General features: G+C 37.4%; 1 protein-coding gene across 1 annotated transcript in view; it reads left to right on the top strand.

Moving 5' to 3' along the window:
• DPYD (dihydropyrimidine dehydrogenase) overlaps positions 1–21,542 on the top strand; it is a 960,132-nt gene that overhangs the window by 218,953 nt on the left and 719,637 nt on the right. The window contains exon 4 of the mRNA XM_056139087.1: positions 3,272–3,359. Coding sequence (XP_055995062.1) covers positions 3,272–3,359 — 88 coding nt within the window. The remainder of the gene's footprint in view (positions 1–3,271; positions 3,360–21,542) is intronic.

Raw genomic sequence — 21,542 nt, 5'->3', positions numbered from 1 at the left:
ACATATTCCCCTAAGTACTGTGTCTGTGGTTTTTCATTGTATCAATCATTTAAAGCAATTTAGGTAATAACATTCTGACATACGTTTCTGCTATTTTATTTACACCATTTGCCTAGATCATTGTAATGCAGTACCTTTCTGATTTGGTACAGTAAATGTACTCTGTAATATCTATTATGGCATGGTCAAAGGATAATTTATTGTCAAATAGAAAAATAGGTCAACATTAATGTCACTTGATGATCAACCCCCCCAAGTTTAATAAAACATCTCACCAGTATGCATTCCAGTGCAGTGGTTGATATTTTATTAGGACTACCTGGCTATAGCAGTAGTGTAATTACTGAGCTGTCAGAGTGATAAGTGGGATTAATGGCAGCCTGATGCACTTTAGTCTGCAGAGCGCTTAGAGAATTGCAAGATGGTATTATTATCAGAGTCTGCCCATTCTGGCATATTCATGGCACCAAAGAAAAAAGAATGCTACAATTCAGGTTTGCGTTGCCCTGCCTCATTAACATCTGACATTTCCAACAGCTGTTATTTGTGAACTAGCTCAATAATAAAAGGAGAATTATTTGGTAAAGAGGCTTAATAACCACAACTAAAAATCCTTATATTGTCAGGGCTGTTAAGTGAATCTGTTTATGTTGAATTTAAGATTTCTCTGGAAGAAAAGAAAAACACACTGCATTAATTTGACTAATTCATACCTGCTGACGTTATAACTTTATTTTTTAATTGCCTTATTATTCATGTGGGGTGTTAGAAGGAAGAATCAGAATATATATGTGACACACACACATACATATACACACATATATACACGAATATCTCTCTATGCAAGAGATACACACATACATAAAGCATATATATTTGTTGCTTTATTCCTGTGGATGGCAGATATTTTTAAACAGCTCAAATAATTTTGATGAATTATAAGATATTTGAGAGGACCTGTTATTTGTTAAATTTTAACTATTTTATTTTATCACATGATAGAACATTCTTTCTAATTACTATACTGTTCAATATATTTATCTATGTGTAGATAATATATATGTATATTAGAATAACATCTCATTGTAACATAAAGAACCCAATGGACATCTATTATGCTTTTTCACTTGTTGTATAGTCTGGTGCTACTGATTATACTTTCAAGAAACTCATTTTGAACTTAGTGATTGTATTTTAGAGGAAAATCATAAGAATAAGATGATAGGAACTCAACTAAATGACAGATGTGAATATAACAATGGCATTTAGAGAAATGATAGGGGAGAGGTTTAATGACTACATTTCAGAGAGGACAATTGATTATGAAAAGACTTCAGTACTCATTGTGTAAAATTTAATTTAGAGAGAAGGCTAAGGGCACAAACCAGAGAAAAGAGATCAGGTTTAAAAACAAGATATTAATTAGGTACTGAGAAATTGGTTCAGACAATGAAGAAGACTCTTCTACTCACAAGAAAGTGACAAGGAGACAGATATTGTTTTTTCAAAGGAAATGAATGCAACTCTTTACACGTGGAAGTGGATAGAAAATGAGTTTATAGTCACCTTTGTTACTGTGCACTGTCGGATTCATTCTCAGTGAAACTCTAGCGTTATGGTCTTCTAACAAATGTGATAGTGTTCTATCTTAAGTTTTAGATGACGAGATTAAATTTTCTCTACTCATATCTTTATGCCAGGTTAATTTCCGTTAGTTCCCCTGTCCTGTTATGTTCTTTTCTCCCCAGACCTTATCTCATACTCTTTCTGTCTTTGGGTCATTCTCTTGCACTGCAGATCCTGTAGTTTCTCTAACCTGTTCATTTTCAAACCTCCCTTTAATAAGTGCTACTCCTCCCATTCCACTTTCTCTCTCCTTTCTAGATCTGCTTGCTTCACATGCGACTCTCACATGTTTGCTTAACATGCCGTTTTCATGTAAGTTCATATTGACCACACAGACTGCCTCAGCTACTTCCTATATGCCTGTAATTTCTCCAAATTGCAAGATTTGTGAAAGGAGGACTATGATGGTACTCTTAGTATACTGGCTTTCTCATATCTTCGGTTGTGCTCTATAAAGCAGACTTATTAAATATTTATGAGGTTAATGGATATGTGAACAAACACACACATAAGTGAGGTGAGAATTAGTGACCATTCTAACCAGTGACTGAAGTTAGTCCTAAAGTAACAACTGAAGTTAGTCAGTTCATCCACTTGTATCCTCAGAAATATCTCCAAGTGTCCCTCCCCACAAATTCAGTCTTGAATAATTGAATTTCTGAATGACTCAGATTCTTGAGGGATTTCCTTTGTGAATGTAGACCTTTATGAATTGTCCTAGGTACTTGTTAGGCACAGTCAAATTTTGAGCATGTCTTAGATCACTTCCCTAGTAAGTAGACTCTGAGATAAGTGTGCTGAAAGTTTATTGAAAGACCAATGTATGTACAAGAGAAGAAGAATTAGAATTGCCCAGGCATAGCCACAAGCAAGGCTGCAGTGGATCCCTGCAGACTTGCTCCCCAATGGAGGACAGAGACTAGGTTTGTAACTCCCTCATTGACCTATAATTAGATGTATAATGTCTCTGGAAAAGGGGCATGACCTGTATGAGCTTATTCTCTTCAGCCAAGGGCACAGTAATTCAGGGAATAAAAGTTTCGGCCTAGAAGAGGGTTGGTTAAACCTATGTATTGAAACATCTACTAAAAGGTTCAATTGCCATGAGAATGTTGTATTTTAGGTTGGAAAACACAAACTTTTAGAGAGAAGGAGGGTTAATGAGGAGGAGGAGTGCTTGGAGGGAAGTGGATAAACTAGGGAGTAAGAAGAATATTAGCAGTGGAGAGAGAGAGAGATAGAGAGAGAGAGAATGTTTAAGCTTTGCATTTGTTAAATAGTGTGCTAGGAGACATAAATCTTTTTTATAATAAATATGATTGCATGATCTAACTACTGTTAGTATAGTGAGACTAACACATTACTGATGAGCAGACTTGTGAAGAAGGTATCAATAGTATAATTGTTTAAACAATAAAAGGGCAGTTTTTAGATAGAAGGTCTCTATTTTTACATTTGAGAAGATGTGTAAACCATGAAATATAGAGACATATTTACCTGTTACTTTAAAAAGTCTAATATCTAAAAATAGTACAATTTTATTTGTTTTTGCAATAAATTAGCCTCAAATAGGTATAGGGTAGAGAACATATGAATATTCTTTCAGTTACTGTGAGTTCCATAACCCAGTTATTTTATTCCTTAGATGCCTGAAGTGTGCAGATGCCCCCTGCCAGAAAAGCTGTCCAACGAATCTAGCTATCAAGTCATTCATCACAAGTATTGCAAACAAGGTAAATCTAGTCTTAACTCTGTAAATAATAACTAATGTATTTATTTGACCTTGATCTTGATAGACCATGATTAAAGTGTAAATTTTGTCTTAGTAAATTTGGCTATATGTATGTGTAACTATGGTAAATTTTAGTAATTTCTTCAAAGTTAGGACATGATTATCAAAAACATGAGTATCCACTATTATTGTCTTTTTCCCCATTAAATTTTTATTTATTTTTTTATTTTGGATATTTTAAAATTATTTTTATTGAATCACTGTGAGATATACAGTTACAGAACTGTTTTTGGTCAGGTTTTAGTCATACAATGTTCCAACACCCATCCCTCCACCAGTGTACATTTCCCACTACCAGTTGTCCCCAGTATCCCTCCTGCTACCCAACCTTCCACAGCCCGCCTCGATGGCAGGCACTTTTCTTCTTTCTGTCTCTACTTTTGGGCATTATGGTTTGCAGTACAGATCCTGAGTTGCCATCATGTTTGGTCCTTTACCCACTTTCAGCACACACATCCCATCCAAAATGATCCCTTCTAACTATCGATGTTGTGTAAGCACACACAAAAGGACGGGCAAAGGGAATGGCAGCGGCCTATCTCTCCGGCTGCCTGCGTTCAGTCGTCTCAGGCCATTTCCCCACTCCAAGGAGGTCGATGGCGATGGTCAGGCTAAGGAAGGAAATGAGGGTCAGGCTGGTTGGTCTTAGCAGCAGTTTATTACATGGAAGAAGTGTATATCATAGAGGCACCAGGATCTCTCAAGCACGTGCTCTCTGGTTCTCTCAGGCACGTGTTCCCAGGTTCTCTAAGGCACGTGCTCCCCAGAGAGCCCTGAAATCTCCCTTATATAGATCATGGTACCTCTAAAGGGTGCAATACAGTGATGTCATCAAAAGGAGTTACAGAAAGAACAATGAGATGGCAGAACATACATTGTTTCTTTACATCCACAGGCCAGTAATCTTGGCCTCACCTTTCACAAACTACAAGCACTTGGATTAGCATATCGAAGACCAGCCTGCTAGAGCTTGGAATCTACATCCCAAAGACTAGCCTGCCTCTTACAGTAAGGTTTCTGTGAGATAAGGGAAGCTGCCTCTCCACAGTAAGGTCTCTGTGAGATAAAGGAAGCTGCCTCTTACTTACTGAAGGCAGATGAAGGGGAGAAATGCTCAGTCTCATCCAAGCTAGTCAGGATACATGGGAAGGCTGCTTCTTGGACAGATTCTCATATAGCAGATCAACTCATACTAGAACAGAATTCCCTGGATGTGTTTCTCCTCTCCTTGTCTGACCAACATATAAACATACATAATATAAATCATTTTGTATGGACACAGTAAGAAATACTTGAAGCTTATAGAATTGCTCTCCTAGGACCATCTCGATCTCAGACTGCAGTGCTCAGGCTAGTTATCTTTTCTATACTTAGCAGCAGGGTCCTAGTCTCGTCGTTACTTTTGGATCATGGCAGCATTTGCCTATGATCAAACTCTTAACCTATATAGTTAAGAATCGTGGCACCTTGGCCTGACCCATCTCGATGCCAGGGTAGCACATACTTACCGGCTTGCCCTGGTTCCATCCAGTCCCACGTCAGGATCCTGCTTTTGAGGTGCTAGGAAGTGAGGGCAACTGAGGCTTAAGTTGAGAAAGCAGATGCCCAGGAGTGAATAATATTCAAGGCCAATTAAATCCTAAGTTACAAAGCATAATATTAATTGTCTTCCTGTATCTATTCAAAAAGGACATTGCATTAAACTAGTCAAAAGACATAAGGAAAGGAGAAAGGCAATATTAACTTACAGTACAAGTTCAGTGTCCTAAAAGGATGAGACCTTACAAATTGGTTGGGGAAGAGAGCATAGAAGTGGTTACAGACAAACAAAGTAATGGGAATGACTCGGGAGCACAGTGTTGGGTGCAACCTGAAAAACCTAAGACCCTTGTACACCAACAGATGTCACAATGGTGCCTGCTCTGTCTCAAATGCCGTCTCCCCCAACACTTGAGGCAGTATTCAGTTTTATTATCCCAACATTTAGTTTGCTTAAATCAGTGATTTTGTTTTAAGCAAAAGAATTTCTCGAAGAATTTTTTCTGATTTCATGTTGCTTATAGATATCATTGACATTAAAATTAATTTCAGATTTTTGAAATAACTATTGTGAAATATTCTTGGGTACTAAGTTTGACACATCAAGGCACATAGGGGAATGGACATTTCCCTTATAAGGAAAGCTAGTTTATTTTTTTAAATCGTTAAGTTAAAAGCTTTGCCATTTCTATATAAAATTAACAAAACCTAATTTTGTATAATTAACATATATTCCAGAAAGAAAAAACGTTTATTGCCTTCATAATGTCACAAATATGTATCATCACAGAATGTGATATATGTGAAAACAAGGAGCTAATTTTAAGTATATAAGAAAACTTGGTTGTTTATCAATGCCCCGATAAGAAAAGGAATAAACAAAATACTTGGGGCTGGAGCAATAACACAGTGGGTGGGCCTTGCACACGACCTGGATTCGATTCTCAGCATCCCATATGGTCCCCCGAGCACTGCCAGGAGTAATTTCTGAGTGAAGAGCCAGTAGTAACCACTGTGCATCGCTGGGTGTGATACAAAAAGAAAAAAAAAACCCTGTCAGTTTGAAGCATTTTGGCTAGATTATTATTCATGGTAGCATTCTTGACATCAAGCAGCAAGAGATATTAGAATTATATTAGACCTTTTTAAATGAAATACTATATATGTAAGTCCAAGGTCACAGAGTTCCGCTTCCCTGGTTCTGTAGGACTTTACTCGTGTGTGAGTCTCAGCCCAAGTATCTGGAAAGCATCCTGGAGCGTGGCAGCGGCTGGGTAGTGGGGGTCATGGGGGTAGTGGAGGTCTGCCGGGCTGCTGGGAGCAGGCAGAGGATCTCTGTTCCCAGGTCAATTGAACCAGGAGTCCATGGTCACAGAATTCTGTTTCCCTGGTTCTGTGGGGCTTCACTCGAGCGTGATTCTCGGCTCGAGTGTCCAAAAATGTCCTGGAAAGTGGCGGCAGCTGGGTCGTGGAGGTAGTAGAGGCAATGGAGGTCTACTGGGCCCACAAATTGGCCACAGGAAATGTCATAAAACACTTAATACAAGATTACCGCACCATATTTGATGGGATTTAAATCTGGTTTGAACCATAGGAACAACTGCAAGGACGATTAGAGGCCACCCCAAAAGTCTCCATCCCTCTCGGAGAGCCTGGCAAGCTACCGAGAGTGTCCTGCCTGCAGCAGAGCCTGGCAAGCTATCCGTGGTATATTCAATATGCAAAAACCAGTAAATACAATGAGTCTCATTCCCCTGACCCTGAAAGAGCCACCAATGTGGCAGCATTGAGAAGGATGAGGAAGGAGAGGCAGATAAAATCTCAGGGCCGAACTAGGCTACCAAAATGAAGAAGGACAGAAATGACTGTCTGTATTTTCAATGCACGTACACTGGCATCGGATGCATCCATCGACGACCTGATGGTGCAAATGCGAAAGATCAAGTACAACACCATTGGTCTGACTGAGAAGAGAAAGCATCAATCACATCATGCTGTTTTCGACACTGGGGAAGAACTGTTCCTTGGAACATGTGACAAAAGAGGTGTCAGTGGTGTCGGTGTCCTTGTCAACACGAGCTTGGCCATAAACATTGATTCATTCGAATGCCTAACAACCCTAATCAGATGATTACACTTGAATTGATGTGGCTCACTGCTGGCAGTTTCTGTCTTTGTTGTCTACGTACCAACATCCAATTATGATGAAGGAGAAATTGATAGGTTCTACATGGAGCTGGAAAAGTTCTATAAAGAAGACCACATCTTCTTCAAGATCATTGTTGGTGATTTTAATGCCAAGATAGGACTGAAAAGATCAGGTGAAGAACTCCACATCGGGACCCATGGCCTAGAATGGAATGAACGGGGTGAGAGTGTCTGAGTTCATCATGTCGACCAAGACCATCCATGGTAATTCACAATTCCAGAAGGCCGAATCTAAACGTTGGACATTGGAGTCTCCCGGTGGACGGTTCCACAACAAAATTGACCGCATCATATTTAATTGACAGTCTTGCCTAATTGATATCGCTATTGTCCCAAAATTCGAAACGGGATCGGACCAGCATCTCCTTCATGCAAAATTCTACTTCACAGAGTGGGGAGAAAGGGCTGCAAAATTTAAGAGAACTCCCAGAATGAACAACAACTGGGAGCTCTTTGGCACTACTGCGGCAACATGGGAAGATGCAGTCATTGACAACATTGACGAAGAATAAGATCGACTGGTTCAGCACCTCTATGATTGTGCGAAGAATGCCGAGAGAGAGATAGCCACAAAAAGATGCCTGTATTCGAAATTTCTCAAGCTCATTCGCTAATGTGGCTTGGTGCAAGCCTCAGGCAACCACAGGTGAATGATAACCAAGCTCATTGAGGTTTCTCGGGAGTTCAAGATGCCACTTTGTCTAAAGTTCATTGATTTAAAGAAGGCCTTTGATTCTGTTGAGATGGAAGTGGTCATCAAGGCCTTAGCCAAACAGGGCGTTCAGTACCTCAGGATCTTCCATGATCTGTATTGTGGATTCACTACCAGGATCTCACCATGCTACATGGAGGTGATCGTTGACATCAAGAGAGGGGTTCGGCAGAGTGATACCATTTCACTGAAACTCTTCAGTGCTACCCTCGAGAACATCATGCGATGACTGGAATGGGAAGGAATGGGGGTGAAGATGAAAGATTGGCAAATACACCACCTCCACTTCTCTGATGATATTGTTCTAATAACACCAAACATCAGCCAAGCAGCACAAATGCTGGCCGACTTCGACCGTGAGTGTGAAAAGGATGGACTACAGCTGAATCTCACGAAGACAATGTTTATGAGAAACAGTCTCGTTCCTGACGTTCCATTCACTGGCAACAGGACGGACATCTTCGAATGCAACAGTTATGTGTACTTAGGTCATCATATCAACATGACGAATGATCTAGCACCCTAGTTGTGCAGGAGGAAGAGAGCAGCTTGGAATGCCTTCAAGAGCGTCGAAAAAATAGCTAAGAGGACGAAGAACCTCTGGCTCTGGGCACATCTCTTTGATTTCACTGTTCTTCCTGCGTTAACATACGCCTCAGAGACCTGGGCCCTACGAAACCAGGATGAGACTGCTATTCTGGTTTCCCAAATATGAATTGAAAGAGCTGTACTTGGAGTATCATTCTTCACTTAAATGATAGAAAGGATCCAGAATTCCAACCTCTGTTGACGATCTAGAATCAGGTACGCTGTCTCGTTTGCCAAGGTGTTGAAAATCAGGTGGGCTGGACACTTAATGAGATTTGGAGATGGCTGCTGGACTAGAGCCATTACTGACTGGATTTCACGGAACTTCAAAAGATCGCCTGGCTGCGCGCCTATGAAATGATCAGACTTCTTCATCAAGACCCGGAACAATCAGTTTGAGGCTGTTCGTGTTCCTAGAGCAAGCAGACTCCATTGGGCTACATTAGCACGCGACAGGGATGAATAAAGACGTTACTGGCGCCCGCTCCAGCAAATCAATGAGTAGCGAGATGTCAAGTGATCAAGTGATATATGTAATTTCATGCCAACTAAAATTTTCCTGGATGTTTTCTATTTAGTAGATGTTTTCAGTTTTTGATTTTAGTACACTTTCTCCTTTCATTCAAATTCTACAAAAACTTTCAGAATAAAAAACAAATGAGAATGAATGGCACTTTTTGATGTTTCATAAAATGTCCAAAGAACATATTCTTCTCTATTTTGTACAAATTTTCTGTTTTATTAATTTGAAAGTTAAATTAATAAATCAGATATGGAACTTAGGTGTTTATTTCCACAGATCTCCCTATGAAGAGCTTTTTGAAGATTATTAAAATATAGTCTTTTAACAGACTTTTTAAAGGAACTCTTCTGAAAGTAGTGTTTTGTTGAAGAATCTCTGTAGTAATCATAAAGGTTAGATTCTTGTTCTTTAAAGCCAGCGGCTTTTTAGATATTTACCAGCTGTGTGCAACGTAAGCTATCCCACGTTGCTCTGCTATTGGACTTCAGCTCTGGAGGGGGGGTTCTTTCCAGGTTGAGAGGGTAATTGAATTGCCACACTCAATGAGCCTTGTGCCTCTTTGAGAAAAGGATGTCACTTGTGTTGTATTGTGTTAGGTTTCTGTGATTCACTGGAGTTTAGACCAATACTTCCATTCTTTATTTTCTTACAAACTGGATTACAGCTCTAGTTTCCAAAGGTACACTCAATTCTATTGTACAACCTCAGCCAGTTTTTCCTCCGTTTCATTTGTGCAGACTGTTTGCAATTGTATCTCTCAATTGGAAGTACAGGTTTCAGATTCATCAAACTGTGAATACTGGTTATAGTTTTTATAGCTTTCTCTTCAGGAAAAGCTATTTTGTATAATAGCGAATGATGTTAAAATTATAAACATAGAAAAACATTTAAAGTATTTTCAGTTTCATAATACTTTAATAGAATATTTTCTCTTAAATTTTTACATTAATTTGTAATGCATTGATTTTTCCATAAATTTTTATATTTTAAAGAGTCTGTGTACTAAGATTTGTTTGAGATGAATAAGTTCAATAATGTGCATTAAAGAAAATCTGACTCATATAAATGAACAATATAATACAAATATAAAATTATCAAAATTCCCAATATATAAAATAAAAGGCTTTCATGACAACCATATGACAATTAACCAGATTTTAGGGAATTAACAAAATGTAACATGTAGAATTTTTGGTAAATGCAATTGTTAACAGTATTTGTTTTAAAATAATTCAACTTTATATACATATATACACACACATATATATATGTCTTTATGTGTGTATAGCTATGTGTGTATATATATATTTGTATAGGTGAATAAAAGGTGTGCATAGTCGTTTGATATAAGTGTTAAATAGCAAAAGTGAAATCAATAGCTTTAGTACATCTTTCTATTAGATTGCTTTTTAATCTCAACCACTAAATGATTTACATTTCAAATAAAATCTGATTATTTTCAGAATAGTTTTTTAAAAGCATAGCTCTAATTCTATAACTCCCTTGCTCAAACAACCTTAGTTTCTCCCCAGTGCTGAAAACTAATATCTAAATAACTTAGCTACAGGTAAGGCCAGTTAAACTTTTGTCTACTCTTGTAATAAAGAACTATATGAAAAATGCTAAAGATTAATTAAAAATTATCCTGAATTTTAAAAATATGAATATTTTCTATGCGTAAAACAAAGCTAAAATAAATTTCATTTTTTAAGGGTGAATTTGGGCTTATTCCTTCATTCCTGTTGTTAAGGAAAACTGTCAGTATCTCTGTTCCAAAACGATTAACTTGCATAAGAGCACAAAATGATAATAAAAAAGTAATTTTCCTGTATATTCCTAAGCAAGTCATTATACTGTGAAGTTGAATATTTCAATTCATATAAACATGTACTTCTGAGCTGTTTCTGTTTCATTTGATTAGCTGCCAAGTTTTTAGTAATGTAAAAAAAAAATTAGAAGTTAATGTGCTCTTACTCTAAGTTTTAGAATGGATATATGTTTTGTCTTTATCATTTGACATGTTAATCTTAGTGGGCATTAAACAAGTGACATCAAATAAGATAGCACGATTTGAATTTCTCCTTAATATCTTATAAGCTTATGTTGTCTGTATATTCTATTCTTTTATAAATTGATGAGATAATCTTATTAACATGTTATGAGTTAATACTTAATTTTCTTGGCAGTCACATTTTTACTCATTTTCATCATTCCTTTTCTCAATTAAAAAAATATGTTGTATGTCTTTAGGGAAACGGTTTACTTTCCTTGGAGTAAATACTTTAAATTTCCATTCAGTATTGAAGGGCTTGGGCTGGAACCATAGCACAGCGGTAGGGTGTTTGCCTTGCACGCAGCCAATATGGCCGACCTGAGTTCGATTCCTCCACCCCTCTCAGAGAGCCCGGCAAGCTACGGAGAGTATCTCGCCCGCATGACAAAGCCTGGCAAGCTACCCATGATGTATTCGATATGCCAAACACAGTAACAACAAAGTCTCCAATGGAGACGTTACTGGGCCCGCTCAAGCAAATCGACGAACAATGGGAGGACCGTGAATGAAGGACTTTTGTCAAATTCCTAGTTTTGTTTTCATAATATATATAAATCAGGGTTGCCATTTACTTTTCTCTTTAGTGTCATAAAACATGTCATGCTAATGTCTTCTGATATTCATTACTGCTATTGACAAGACAACAGATGTCCAGTTATTGTCCATTCATGGTCATTGTGTTCTTAAAGGAAGATGATTTGAAGATCTTTGGCATTGAAATTTAGTTCTTCACCTAGGTCTGAATTTTGTTTTACTTATCCTATTTAGTTTCTATTAGAATTCTTGAATCTGTGGATTGATATCTTTCAGCATTTCAGGAACTTTGTTATAGTCTCCATCTGTGTTTCAACTTTTCCACTTAATTCTCCTAGATTCCTTTCTTTCAAGGCTGGGGATCTCTAGGTCTTTACCCAGTGATACTCAGGGGACCACATGGTGCCACATATCAAATCTAGGTCAGGTGCATGGTAACCACAGTACTTTCTCACTGTCATTCTTTTTAATATTTTCCAAAAAATTCTTTCTAGATAAACCTGTTATTTTCTTACAACACATAAATTTAATTTCCTTTGTACTATTGAGAATTCTACTGACCAAATTTTATATATTTTGATGTTGTAGACTCTGTTTATAAAGTAAAGTGCCTTTTATTTTTAAAATTATTTTTGCCTGGCTACTTGGCTTTTTAATTTGATTGTTTTGGAGATTTATCTGTGGAAGTTCTTGAGAATGTGTTTCTTTAGCAGGGATTTTCTGAAGTTTTTCCCATTCTCAGAGTGCTTGAATTCAACTGGTTTGGCAAAGGATTCTAAGATGATTCTACTTATTTCCCTGGCCTGCTGCCTTGTCATTTTCTTTTCTTGAACATGACAAGTAATGGATGCTATACAGTTGATTTGATATATTTTACCTGGGACCTAGGAGATAGCTCAAAGGATGGCATGGGTGCCTGGCATGGAGTGGATCCTGACTTTGATTCAGGCATATCATGGTGCCCAAAGATCCATTGGGTGACACGCTAACGGGGTTCCAGTACAACCTGACTGAGCAACCCTGAATTGTGGGATCTGAGCACAGAAACATCAGGCTCTGACCTTTCGGTCCAGTATACTGTAGAGGCCTTATCAAAAGTATTTTACCTGTTATTTGCATAACATTAGAATAATTATGGTAGGTACAAATAGAAGAGTGGAAGAAATACTTCCGGGCTGATAGGTAATCTAGATTGATTGAAGCAGAGGTTTTTATAACTAAATACTTGAAAGGTTATTGAGAAGATTTATGGGGGGTAAAAACTCTTTAAAATAGACAACATAATCTTCTACACCACATGCTGAAATTCTGTAGTGTTCCAACATAGCCAAATAATATAGTATTGGTTCTGAAGTGATGTTTCTGCAAGATATTAAAGTCTATAAATAGATCTAAGTAAATAGAAGAACATGATATTTACTGATGAGGACATATCAATTCTGTGGAAAAGTGATGGGTTCTTCGAAGAGTTGTTCTGGCATAATTGGACTGTACTTTTAGACAGCTTCACCAAGCCATCAAAAATAACTTTTAAATTGACTAAACTTTTAAGTATTAAAAGAAGTTTTGAAGAATTACTTTGTAACTATAAACTTTGTGAGAAAAATTTTTCTGTATACTTAAAAAAGTTGTTTTACAGTGAATACCAAACAACGTGAAGCTGAGTTATTATGCTATACATGTTGCTGTTGTGTCAACATTGTTTTTTTAAAATTCATATTCTTACTTGATAAATGGAATTACCCCATATTAAAAGAACTTCTATAGTAATAACTATTGTAGCCATTGTGGCATCATTCACATAGCAAAAAGTTGGAAAACTAAACAGTTATCAGGGAAATTGCTAAATTGATTAAGCCTTATTTATATTATATTTTCGTATGAGAACTGTTCTTAAAACACATTATTCTCTTAATTCTATAAGGGCATCCTGTTAAATGAATAAAAGTAATTTGAATACTAATATAATAGCATAACAGTATCTTTAGAAAAATCCCAATCCTGGTCTATACCAGTAAATAGTACAGCAAGAAGGCCTCTTGCATTGTATATAGCCAACCTTTATTTTATCTTTGGCACCAATTATGGTTCCCAGATCCTCTCCAGTATTCCTGAATGCAGAGTGGGGAGTATGTCCTGAGCACAGTCAGATATGGCCCAGAAAAAAAAAAAACCAAAACAAAAAGAAAAAGAAAGAAAAGGAAATAAATGAAAAGCAAAAAAGGGGAAAATTTCAGTTTATATATAACTTGAAAATGACATAAATGGGTGTAATTTCACTTAGTTTCTATAGTTATTTTAAGGTTGAAGAAGTGAAAGGAAAGTATAATATCTCCCTGTTGGATATTAACCCTAAGTATTTTAGGCTTCATCAGTGAATTGCCCCTTTTTCTCCTCCCAGAGAAGCTTTGTCCTTGCTAGCACCCCTAATTTAAAAGTTTATCTTTAATCTTTCCTTTATGTTTCAACTCTCATTGTCTCAGTTCCCCAAGTCAGTCTTGATTACTACAACTTTCTGGTAATTCTGAACTTTGTAACTGTACTGCATTGTATTTGAAGTGCTGTGTATTTATACTTACTTTTCTATTTCCCCCTATAGACTTTTTATATTTTACTATAGCACAATGTTCTTTGGTTAAACACAGAAAGACCATTAATGTTATACTCCTAGTATTTGGGAGTTAATAGACTCTGAAATATATATTCCCCTGGGCATAATTACTTGGTCATAATTACTTATTCAACTTTCAGTTTCTATAGGTCCTAACACCCCAAAAGGGAGGTCCTGCCTTGGGACTTGGGATAGGCCCAGTGTGAATGGCAAAGCTATCCTGGCATCAAATTGGGATATTCTAGAAGGCATAAATGCATGTTCTTGATGCCAGCTGTAATGAATTAAAAGACAGGATCTCCCTTCTATATCTGAGCTGCCTTTCCCCCTAGCATATGTGGCTGGCCTCCGAGCCATGGAGCAAAAATCCCAGCACTAATATCGGCCATTCTTGGGTGTTAGTCTTCTATTTTGTTACTTTATGTTCCCCAGATGAATGCAGTCTTTCTATGTCTATCCCTCTCTTTCCGACTCATTTCACTTAACATGATACTTTCCATGTAGTACCACTTGAATGTAAATTTCGTGACTTCATCTTTTCTAACTGCTACATAGTACTCCATTGTGTAAATGTACCAAAGTGTCTTTAACCAGTCATCTGTTCTCAGGCAGGAAGATCCTCCCAGGATTGGGGAAGCATGCTGAAAGTAGACTATAGACCAAACATGATTGCCACTCAGTGCCTCTTTTGCAAACCACAACACCCAAATGGAGAGAAAGCACAAAGGGGAATGCCCTGCCACAGAGGCAGGGTGGGATGAGGGTATGGGGAGTGGAAGGGATACTGGGATCCGTGGTGGTGGGAAATGGGCACTGCTGGAGGGATGGGTATTTGATCATTCTATAATTGAAACCCAAAACAAAATTGGTAAGTCTACAACTGTACCTCATGGTGTCTCTCTGATAAAAATTTAAAAAATAATAAATAAAAAAAAAAAGAGACGGGACCTCCATGGGGAAGGACAAGCTGAACTGTCCTGATGATTTCGTCTGAGATTTACGGTAAAGACCTTGCTTGCTCTCAGAGCCCTGAGAACTAAGTGTTGGGTTCCTTGTCTCTCACTATGTTTATCTGAACAACTCCAAGTATTGAAAATTTACACAATTAGGCTGAAAGATAAAAGCAATGCAGATGTCCCTGGGAGACAGAGTGTCTCCTTGAGTTAATCTCCTCAAAAGAATTTCCTCTGCCAAATGTTTATCTATGTAAATGATCAATCACACCTATGTCCTTACCTTAAATTCCCTCAGATGTTCTATAAGTATGCTGGTAGCTCTGCATTAAAAGGGCCATTTTCACCATCAGGCTGTAGTCCCCCTTCTCCTCTCTCTCTCTCTCTCTCTCTCTCTCTCTGTCTCTCTCTCTCTCTCTCTCTCTCTCTTTTGGGTGCCTCAGGGCTGCCTAATGCACATGCATCATTGTAGCAGTCCCCACATTTTACTTTGTAAACTCACATTGTCCTTGTAAATTTATTGTTTTACTTCTGGAATGAATATATTTTAAAATAATAAAATTCAGTAGTAAAATAAGAAAAAAATATTGTAGGGTAGCTTGTGACAATTCCTGTTTACATCTTTTATTTCAATGTGTGAATAAAACAGGTGTTTTTTTTTCTTAAATGACCAATCATTCCAAATGTATTTGATAAAATTTCACATTTGCCATATACTTAACTCTGTACTTAACTACTTTTCCCCCCACTCCCTTTACTTCCCCTTGGTCTTTGATAGGAGAAACATGTTTAAATCACTATTGTATAATACGTCTTATCAAGTGAGGCCATTCCCATAATGTTAACTTTTATTAATTTATTTATTAATGTGGGAGTACTGCTTTTATTCAGCCATTGATTAAGCTGAGTGAATTGGTCATGAATTCTACATTACGTTTTTTTAAAAACAAAGTTTTAATTTGATATCTGTGGGATAGACCATTACAAAGCTGTTCATAATTGGGTTTCAGTCATACAATGATCCAGCACCCATCCCTCCACCAGTGTACATTTCTCACCATCAGTGTCCCCTGTTTCCCCACCACCACCCACCATTCCCCAACACCCCCCCCCCCAACCTCCCCTCTATGGGAGGCACTTTCCTTCTTGCTCTTTCTCTCCTTTTCCTTTTGTGCATTGTGGTTTGCAATACAGGTGCTAAGAGGTCATGGTGTTTGTTCAGGGCATTCGGTATTTTTTATCAGGATGGTAAGGCTGGAGTAACTTTTTAATTGGGTCACCACTTTGGGGGTTGTGGATATTACTGCCAAGGCTTCTGGAAGTATAGGAAGGTAGGGGAAGATAGCCATCCTGACCCTGAGAAAACCCACGGACTAGAATTTTCAAGAGATTATGTCTTGGTGAAGTCCAACCTGAGAAGGTGGAGTCAGGTTAGGGGTATAGCAGCTGCTGGGGGTCTCTGCTTTGGCAAACCACCAGGCCAACCCTTTCCCTTCTGATTTACCCCATCTACTCAGTCATGTGTGGGTCCGAGATTAACTGTGGCTTTTGATCGTTTTTTGAAATTTATCTATGGATCTCTGAAATAAGGACAATAAATGAGCTTGTATAGCTACACAGAAGGTGGTTTGTGCATGAGGCTCCCACATACCTAACTTTTGACCATTTAGTTTCTTGATATACTTGGTCCCAAGTGTTTGGGGTTCAGCCAAAGGCACAGTGGCAATTTTTGGGTATCAGGCAGCCTGCAGGCATCATCAAGTTGCTGATATACTTGCCCTGCAGGAACAGGTTGACCTGCTGATGGCACCATACCCCTGTTAAGTTTACTTTTAGATGAATATAGTAATTTATCTCTGACTGAAAAAACTATTTTCATTAAATGAAAAAGCTCTCCAAAATTATTATTGTACAACAAAAAATGCTGTTATGTTGAGAAAATAATGAATGTTAATTTAAATTTATTATTGCAATTAAATTTCATCTTGCCTTAATGATTTATCAATTGATAAAAATAAACTGAATTTTCAAGAATTAAGCCTTTACTTTTAGCATATGACTTTCTTGTGCTTAATCTGGTGAATGATAAGATATTGAATTTACTGGTGCTAAATACAAGGGACTGGATATCATTTTTAAAATGTCATGTCTTTTAAAATATATTATGGAGAAAAATAAATGAATGGGGGTTGCAGTGATAGTACAGCAGGTAGGTCTCTGGCTTTGCATGAGACTCACCTAGGTTCAATTCTCAGCATCCCATATGGTCCGCCAGCATAGCTGAGAGTGATTCCTGAGTCCAGAGTCAGGAGTAACCCCTGACCATTGCCAGGTTGTGGCCCAAAACCAAAAAGAAAGAGAAAAAACAAGATTCTGAAATTATGGTTTAGGTCTCCTTGTATAAATAACGAAGGTTTCTATCACATAATTGTGTCATAATGTGATCACCATTCATTGCATTTTTGGTTTTGATATTATTGGGGTATGATTATTTAGAGTGTTAAATTTGAACTCTTTGGGTCCAGGGCCATAATACAGTGGGTAAATTGCTTGCCTTGCATGCAGGATACAGATTCAATCTCATATGAGCACACATCAGGAGTGATCCCTGAGCACATAGCCAGGAGTCAGCCCTGAGCACCATTGGGTGTGGCCCCCAAACCAAAAAAGATAATTCAAAAAAGGTATCTTGAGCTTTTAGCTATGTTTTATAAATTTGCTCTTCACGTATTTGTCATTGATTTGGCATAGGTCCAAATTTTGCTAACAATCTGATTTGAACTATTAACTTTTTTATAATGAATTATTTTTATAAACAGAAATCAAGCACTTCTAGTTTTTATGTATTGCAAACTACTAGCAATCACCATATTTTAAATTAAATCAGAATAATTCTTACCTTGTGAGTAAAGAAGAGTATATGCACTGTGCCTCTTTTAATATATAAAATCTTTTGTAAGAAGATGTAAAATGAAAACAAATATCATACAGAAAATCCGCCACCAGAGAGCTAGTACAGCGGTTAAAGCACTTGCCTTGTATGTTGTAAATGTGGATTTGATCCTGGCACTCCACGTAGTCTCCTGAGACACAAGTAGTGATCCCTTAGCACAATCACATGTGACAAAAGCAAAAAGGTATTGCAGAAATAAGTTTTTAAAAAATGTATATCTAGAAATTAAATTTCTTCTCTTAGACACCAAATAACTTTTTTTAGTATAAAGTGTATCTATATATTTTCCATTCAAATAAAAAATTTAATCTATACATTCTTTATGGGCTGGAGCGATAGCACAGTGCGTAGGGTGTTAGCCTTGCAAGTGGCCAACATGGCCGACCCGAGTTCGATTCCTCTGCCCCTCTCGGAGAGCCTGGCAAGCTTCCGAGAGTATCTTGCCTGCACGGCAAAGCCTGGCAAACTACCTGTGACGTATTTGATATGCCAAACACAGTAACAGTTGTCACAATCGAGACGTTACTGGACCCGCTCGAGCAAATCGATGAACAACGGGAGGACAGTGACAGTGATACATTCTTTATATTTTCAACCATATACATTCCTTTTTGGAAAACACCTCAAAAACAGATTTATAATTTGACAAATATTTTACCACTTCTATATGAATAAGAGTGATTACCAATATTTATCTTCAGTATTTATGAAATTAATACATTATTTACTTGAAACTTATAAAATATTCAGAACTCACAGTTAATTTTCCTTTTTTAGTTTGTTTCAATAATTATTGACTCCAACTTTTTCTGTATGTGTATTGGAGTTTGCTATAGAAGGTCACCCTGTCTCTATGAAGAAAATGATATAAACTATGATAAATTATTGCATGTAAAAAGATGCTAAAATGTATTTTTGCATACTTTTGTTTATCTGCTTGTTTCTTACTAACATACTTGATATTAAAAAATTATACCTTAATTATACCTCCGCAAATTTCTTATAAACAACTTTTAATTATTTTTTCTCTGTAAAGTGGGTGATAAAATTTTTATAGGAATTCACGTATTTGTTTTAAACATATATTTTGACATAGGTGAATACATGGTTTCATGTCCTTGTAATGCTCATTTATGAATATAAAACATTTTATTTTCATTATTTTTAATTGGGCTGGAGTGATAGCACAGCGGTAGGGCATTTGTCTTGTGTGCAGCCAGCCCCGATGAGCCAGATTCAATTCCTCCGCCCCTCTCAGAAAGCCCAGCAAGCTACCGAGAATATCTTGCCCACGTGGCAAAGCCTGGCAAGCTACCCATGACGTATTCAATATGCCAAACACAGTAACAACAAGTCTCAAAATAGAGATGTTACTGGGCCTGCTCGAGCAAATCGGTGAACAATGAGAGGACAGACAGTGTTATTTTTAATTAAAATTTTAAATTAAATGTTTACACTCATGTTAAGATTTATGCCCAATCATACTCGGCCACTGTACTTACTGTTCCCAGAACTTTAAGATTTTAATTTTTAATAATCAAAGATAATTGACTCAACTTTCTAGTAATAATACTGTTTTGTTCAGCATATACAAATACCTTTATTTAGCTTTTTTAAAAAAAATTACTGAATGTCTGTGAAAATTCAGTAAAAATTTTTACATTCAGTAAATATCAGATAGACTGTTACAAAGCAGTATAATTAGATTTTAGTCATACAATGATCCAAAACCTATCCCTATACCAGTGTACTTTTCCCACCAACAGAGTCCCCTGTTTCTCTATCACCACCCTCCAACACCACCCCCACCACCCTCAGCCTGCCTCTACGCAGGCACTTTTCTTCTTTCTCTCTCTCTCCTTTTGTGAATTATGGTTTGCCGTACAGGTACTAAGAAGACATTGTGTTTGTTCAGGGTGTTCAGTATCGTTATTGGGAAGGTAAGGCTGGAGTAGCTTTTTTAACTGGGTGGCAGCTTTGGGGTGTGGACGTGACTGCCAGGGCTTCCCAAAGTACCAGGAGATGTGGGGAGATAGCCCATCCTGTCCCCAAGAAATTTTGGAGATTTAAGTCACAAGACCCTCATACCAGTATTTTCAGAAGATTATACTTTAGTGAGGTCTGTCCCAAGAAGGTGGAGTCAGGATGGCTGTATCTGTATAGCAGCAATTTTGACTGTGAAAGCAAGCAGCTGCTGAATGCTCTGCTTGGGTGGGCACCAGACTGACCCACCCGCCCACCTTTGATTTACCCTTATCTGATCAGACTTGAGTGGGTCGGAGATTAACTGTGACTTTTGATCTCTTTAGAGACTTATTTATGGGTCTCTAAAGCATGGTCAGTACAAGAGTTTGCATAGTGGCGCAGGAGTTGGTTCATGGTGGTGACTGCAGGTGGTTCCAGTAGTATAGGGAAGTAGGGGGAGTAGCCCATCTAGACCCTGAGAAAACCTGGAGATTTTCAGCAGATTGTATCTCAGTGAGGTCGATCAAGAGGTGACAGAATCTGGCTGGGGTCGTGGCATGGTTTTGTATTATGGAAAGAAAAGTCTGCAGGAGGCTCTGCTTTGGGTGGGCACCAGGCTGACCCACACCCTCCTGGTCTGTTCATCCTTGCATGAGTCCAAGATTAGCTGCAGTTTTTGATATTTTTCAAGATTTACTTATAGGTCTCTGAAGCAAGGCCTATAAATGATTAGCTTGTATAGAAGAGCTGGAAATGGTTGGTGGGCATGGTTTCCTCATACCTAACTTTTGGCCCTTTAATTTCTCAAGAAACTTGGTCATGAAATGTTGGGGTCCTGACAGAATAATACTGTTTTTATAATCTGTTTATAGGTGTAAAGTAAAAATGGTCTCTAAATATAAAAAAATTATAAACGATAAAAAATACATCAAAAGACATCAGAAAAATAGGATCATAAAAAATACATATAGGTAACTGTAGAATTCTCTAGAAAGGATGTAGTAGAAGATAAGAACTTTCTGAACATTATCTTTGTGATTGAAAAGGATGAAAGATTAGTAATATTTTTAAATTAATTATTTTTTTTAGTTGTCAGGACTATGTTATTTGTTATTTGAGGCCAGATGTTTCAGAGACCATGCATTGCTGGAATCAGATCCAGGATCTTTTGTTTTCAAGAAAAGTGCCTTATCATTTTGACAACATACTGGACTACTAAAACTTCTCAAAGAAAATATTGTCCAAACAATGGTGTATAATGTGAAAAGAATTTTACTATAGATAAAATATTATTTCTAATTTTAAATACAACAATCTAGAGACATTAATATCTGTTCTGTAATGCAATTGGTGTTTCTAAAAAGATTTTATATAGTTAATATTTAAAGAATAATTGATCAGTACTTGATAGTGGGGTTGGGGTGATAGAACAGCGGTAGGGCGTTTGCCTTGCAGGCAGCCAACATGGTCGACCCGAGTTCGATT

Source organism: Sorex fumeus, unplaced genomic scaffold, assembly GCF_029834395.1.
Source record: "Sorex fumeus unplaced genomic scaffold, SorFum_2.1 ptg000131l, whole genome shotgun sequence".
In the NCBI taxonomy this organism is placed as follows: Eukaryota; Metazoa; Chordata; class Mammalia; order Eulipotyphla; family Soricidae; genus Sorex; species Sorex fumeus.
The sequence above is the reverse complement of the archived record's forward strand: the minus strand, read 5'-3'. Positions and strand labels throughout refer to the sequence as shown.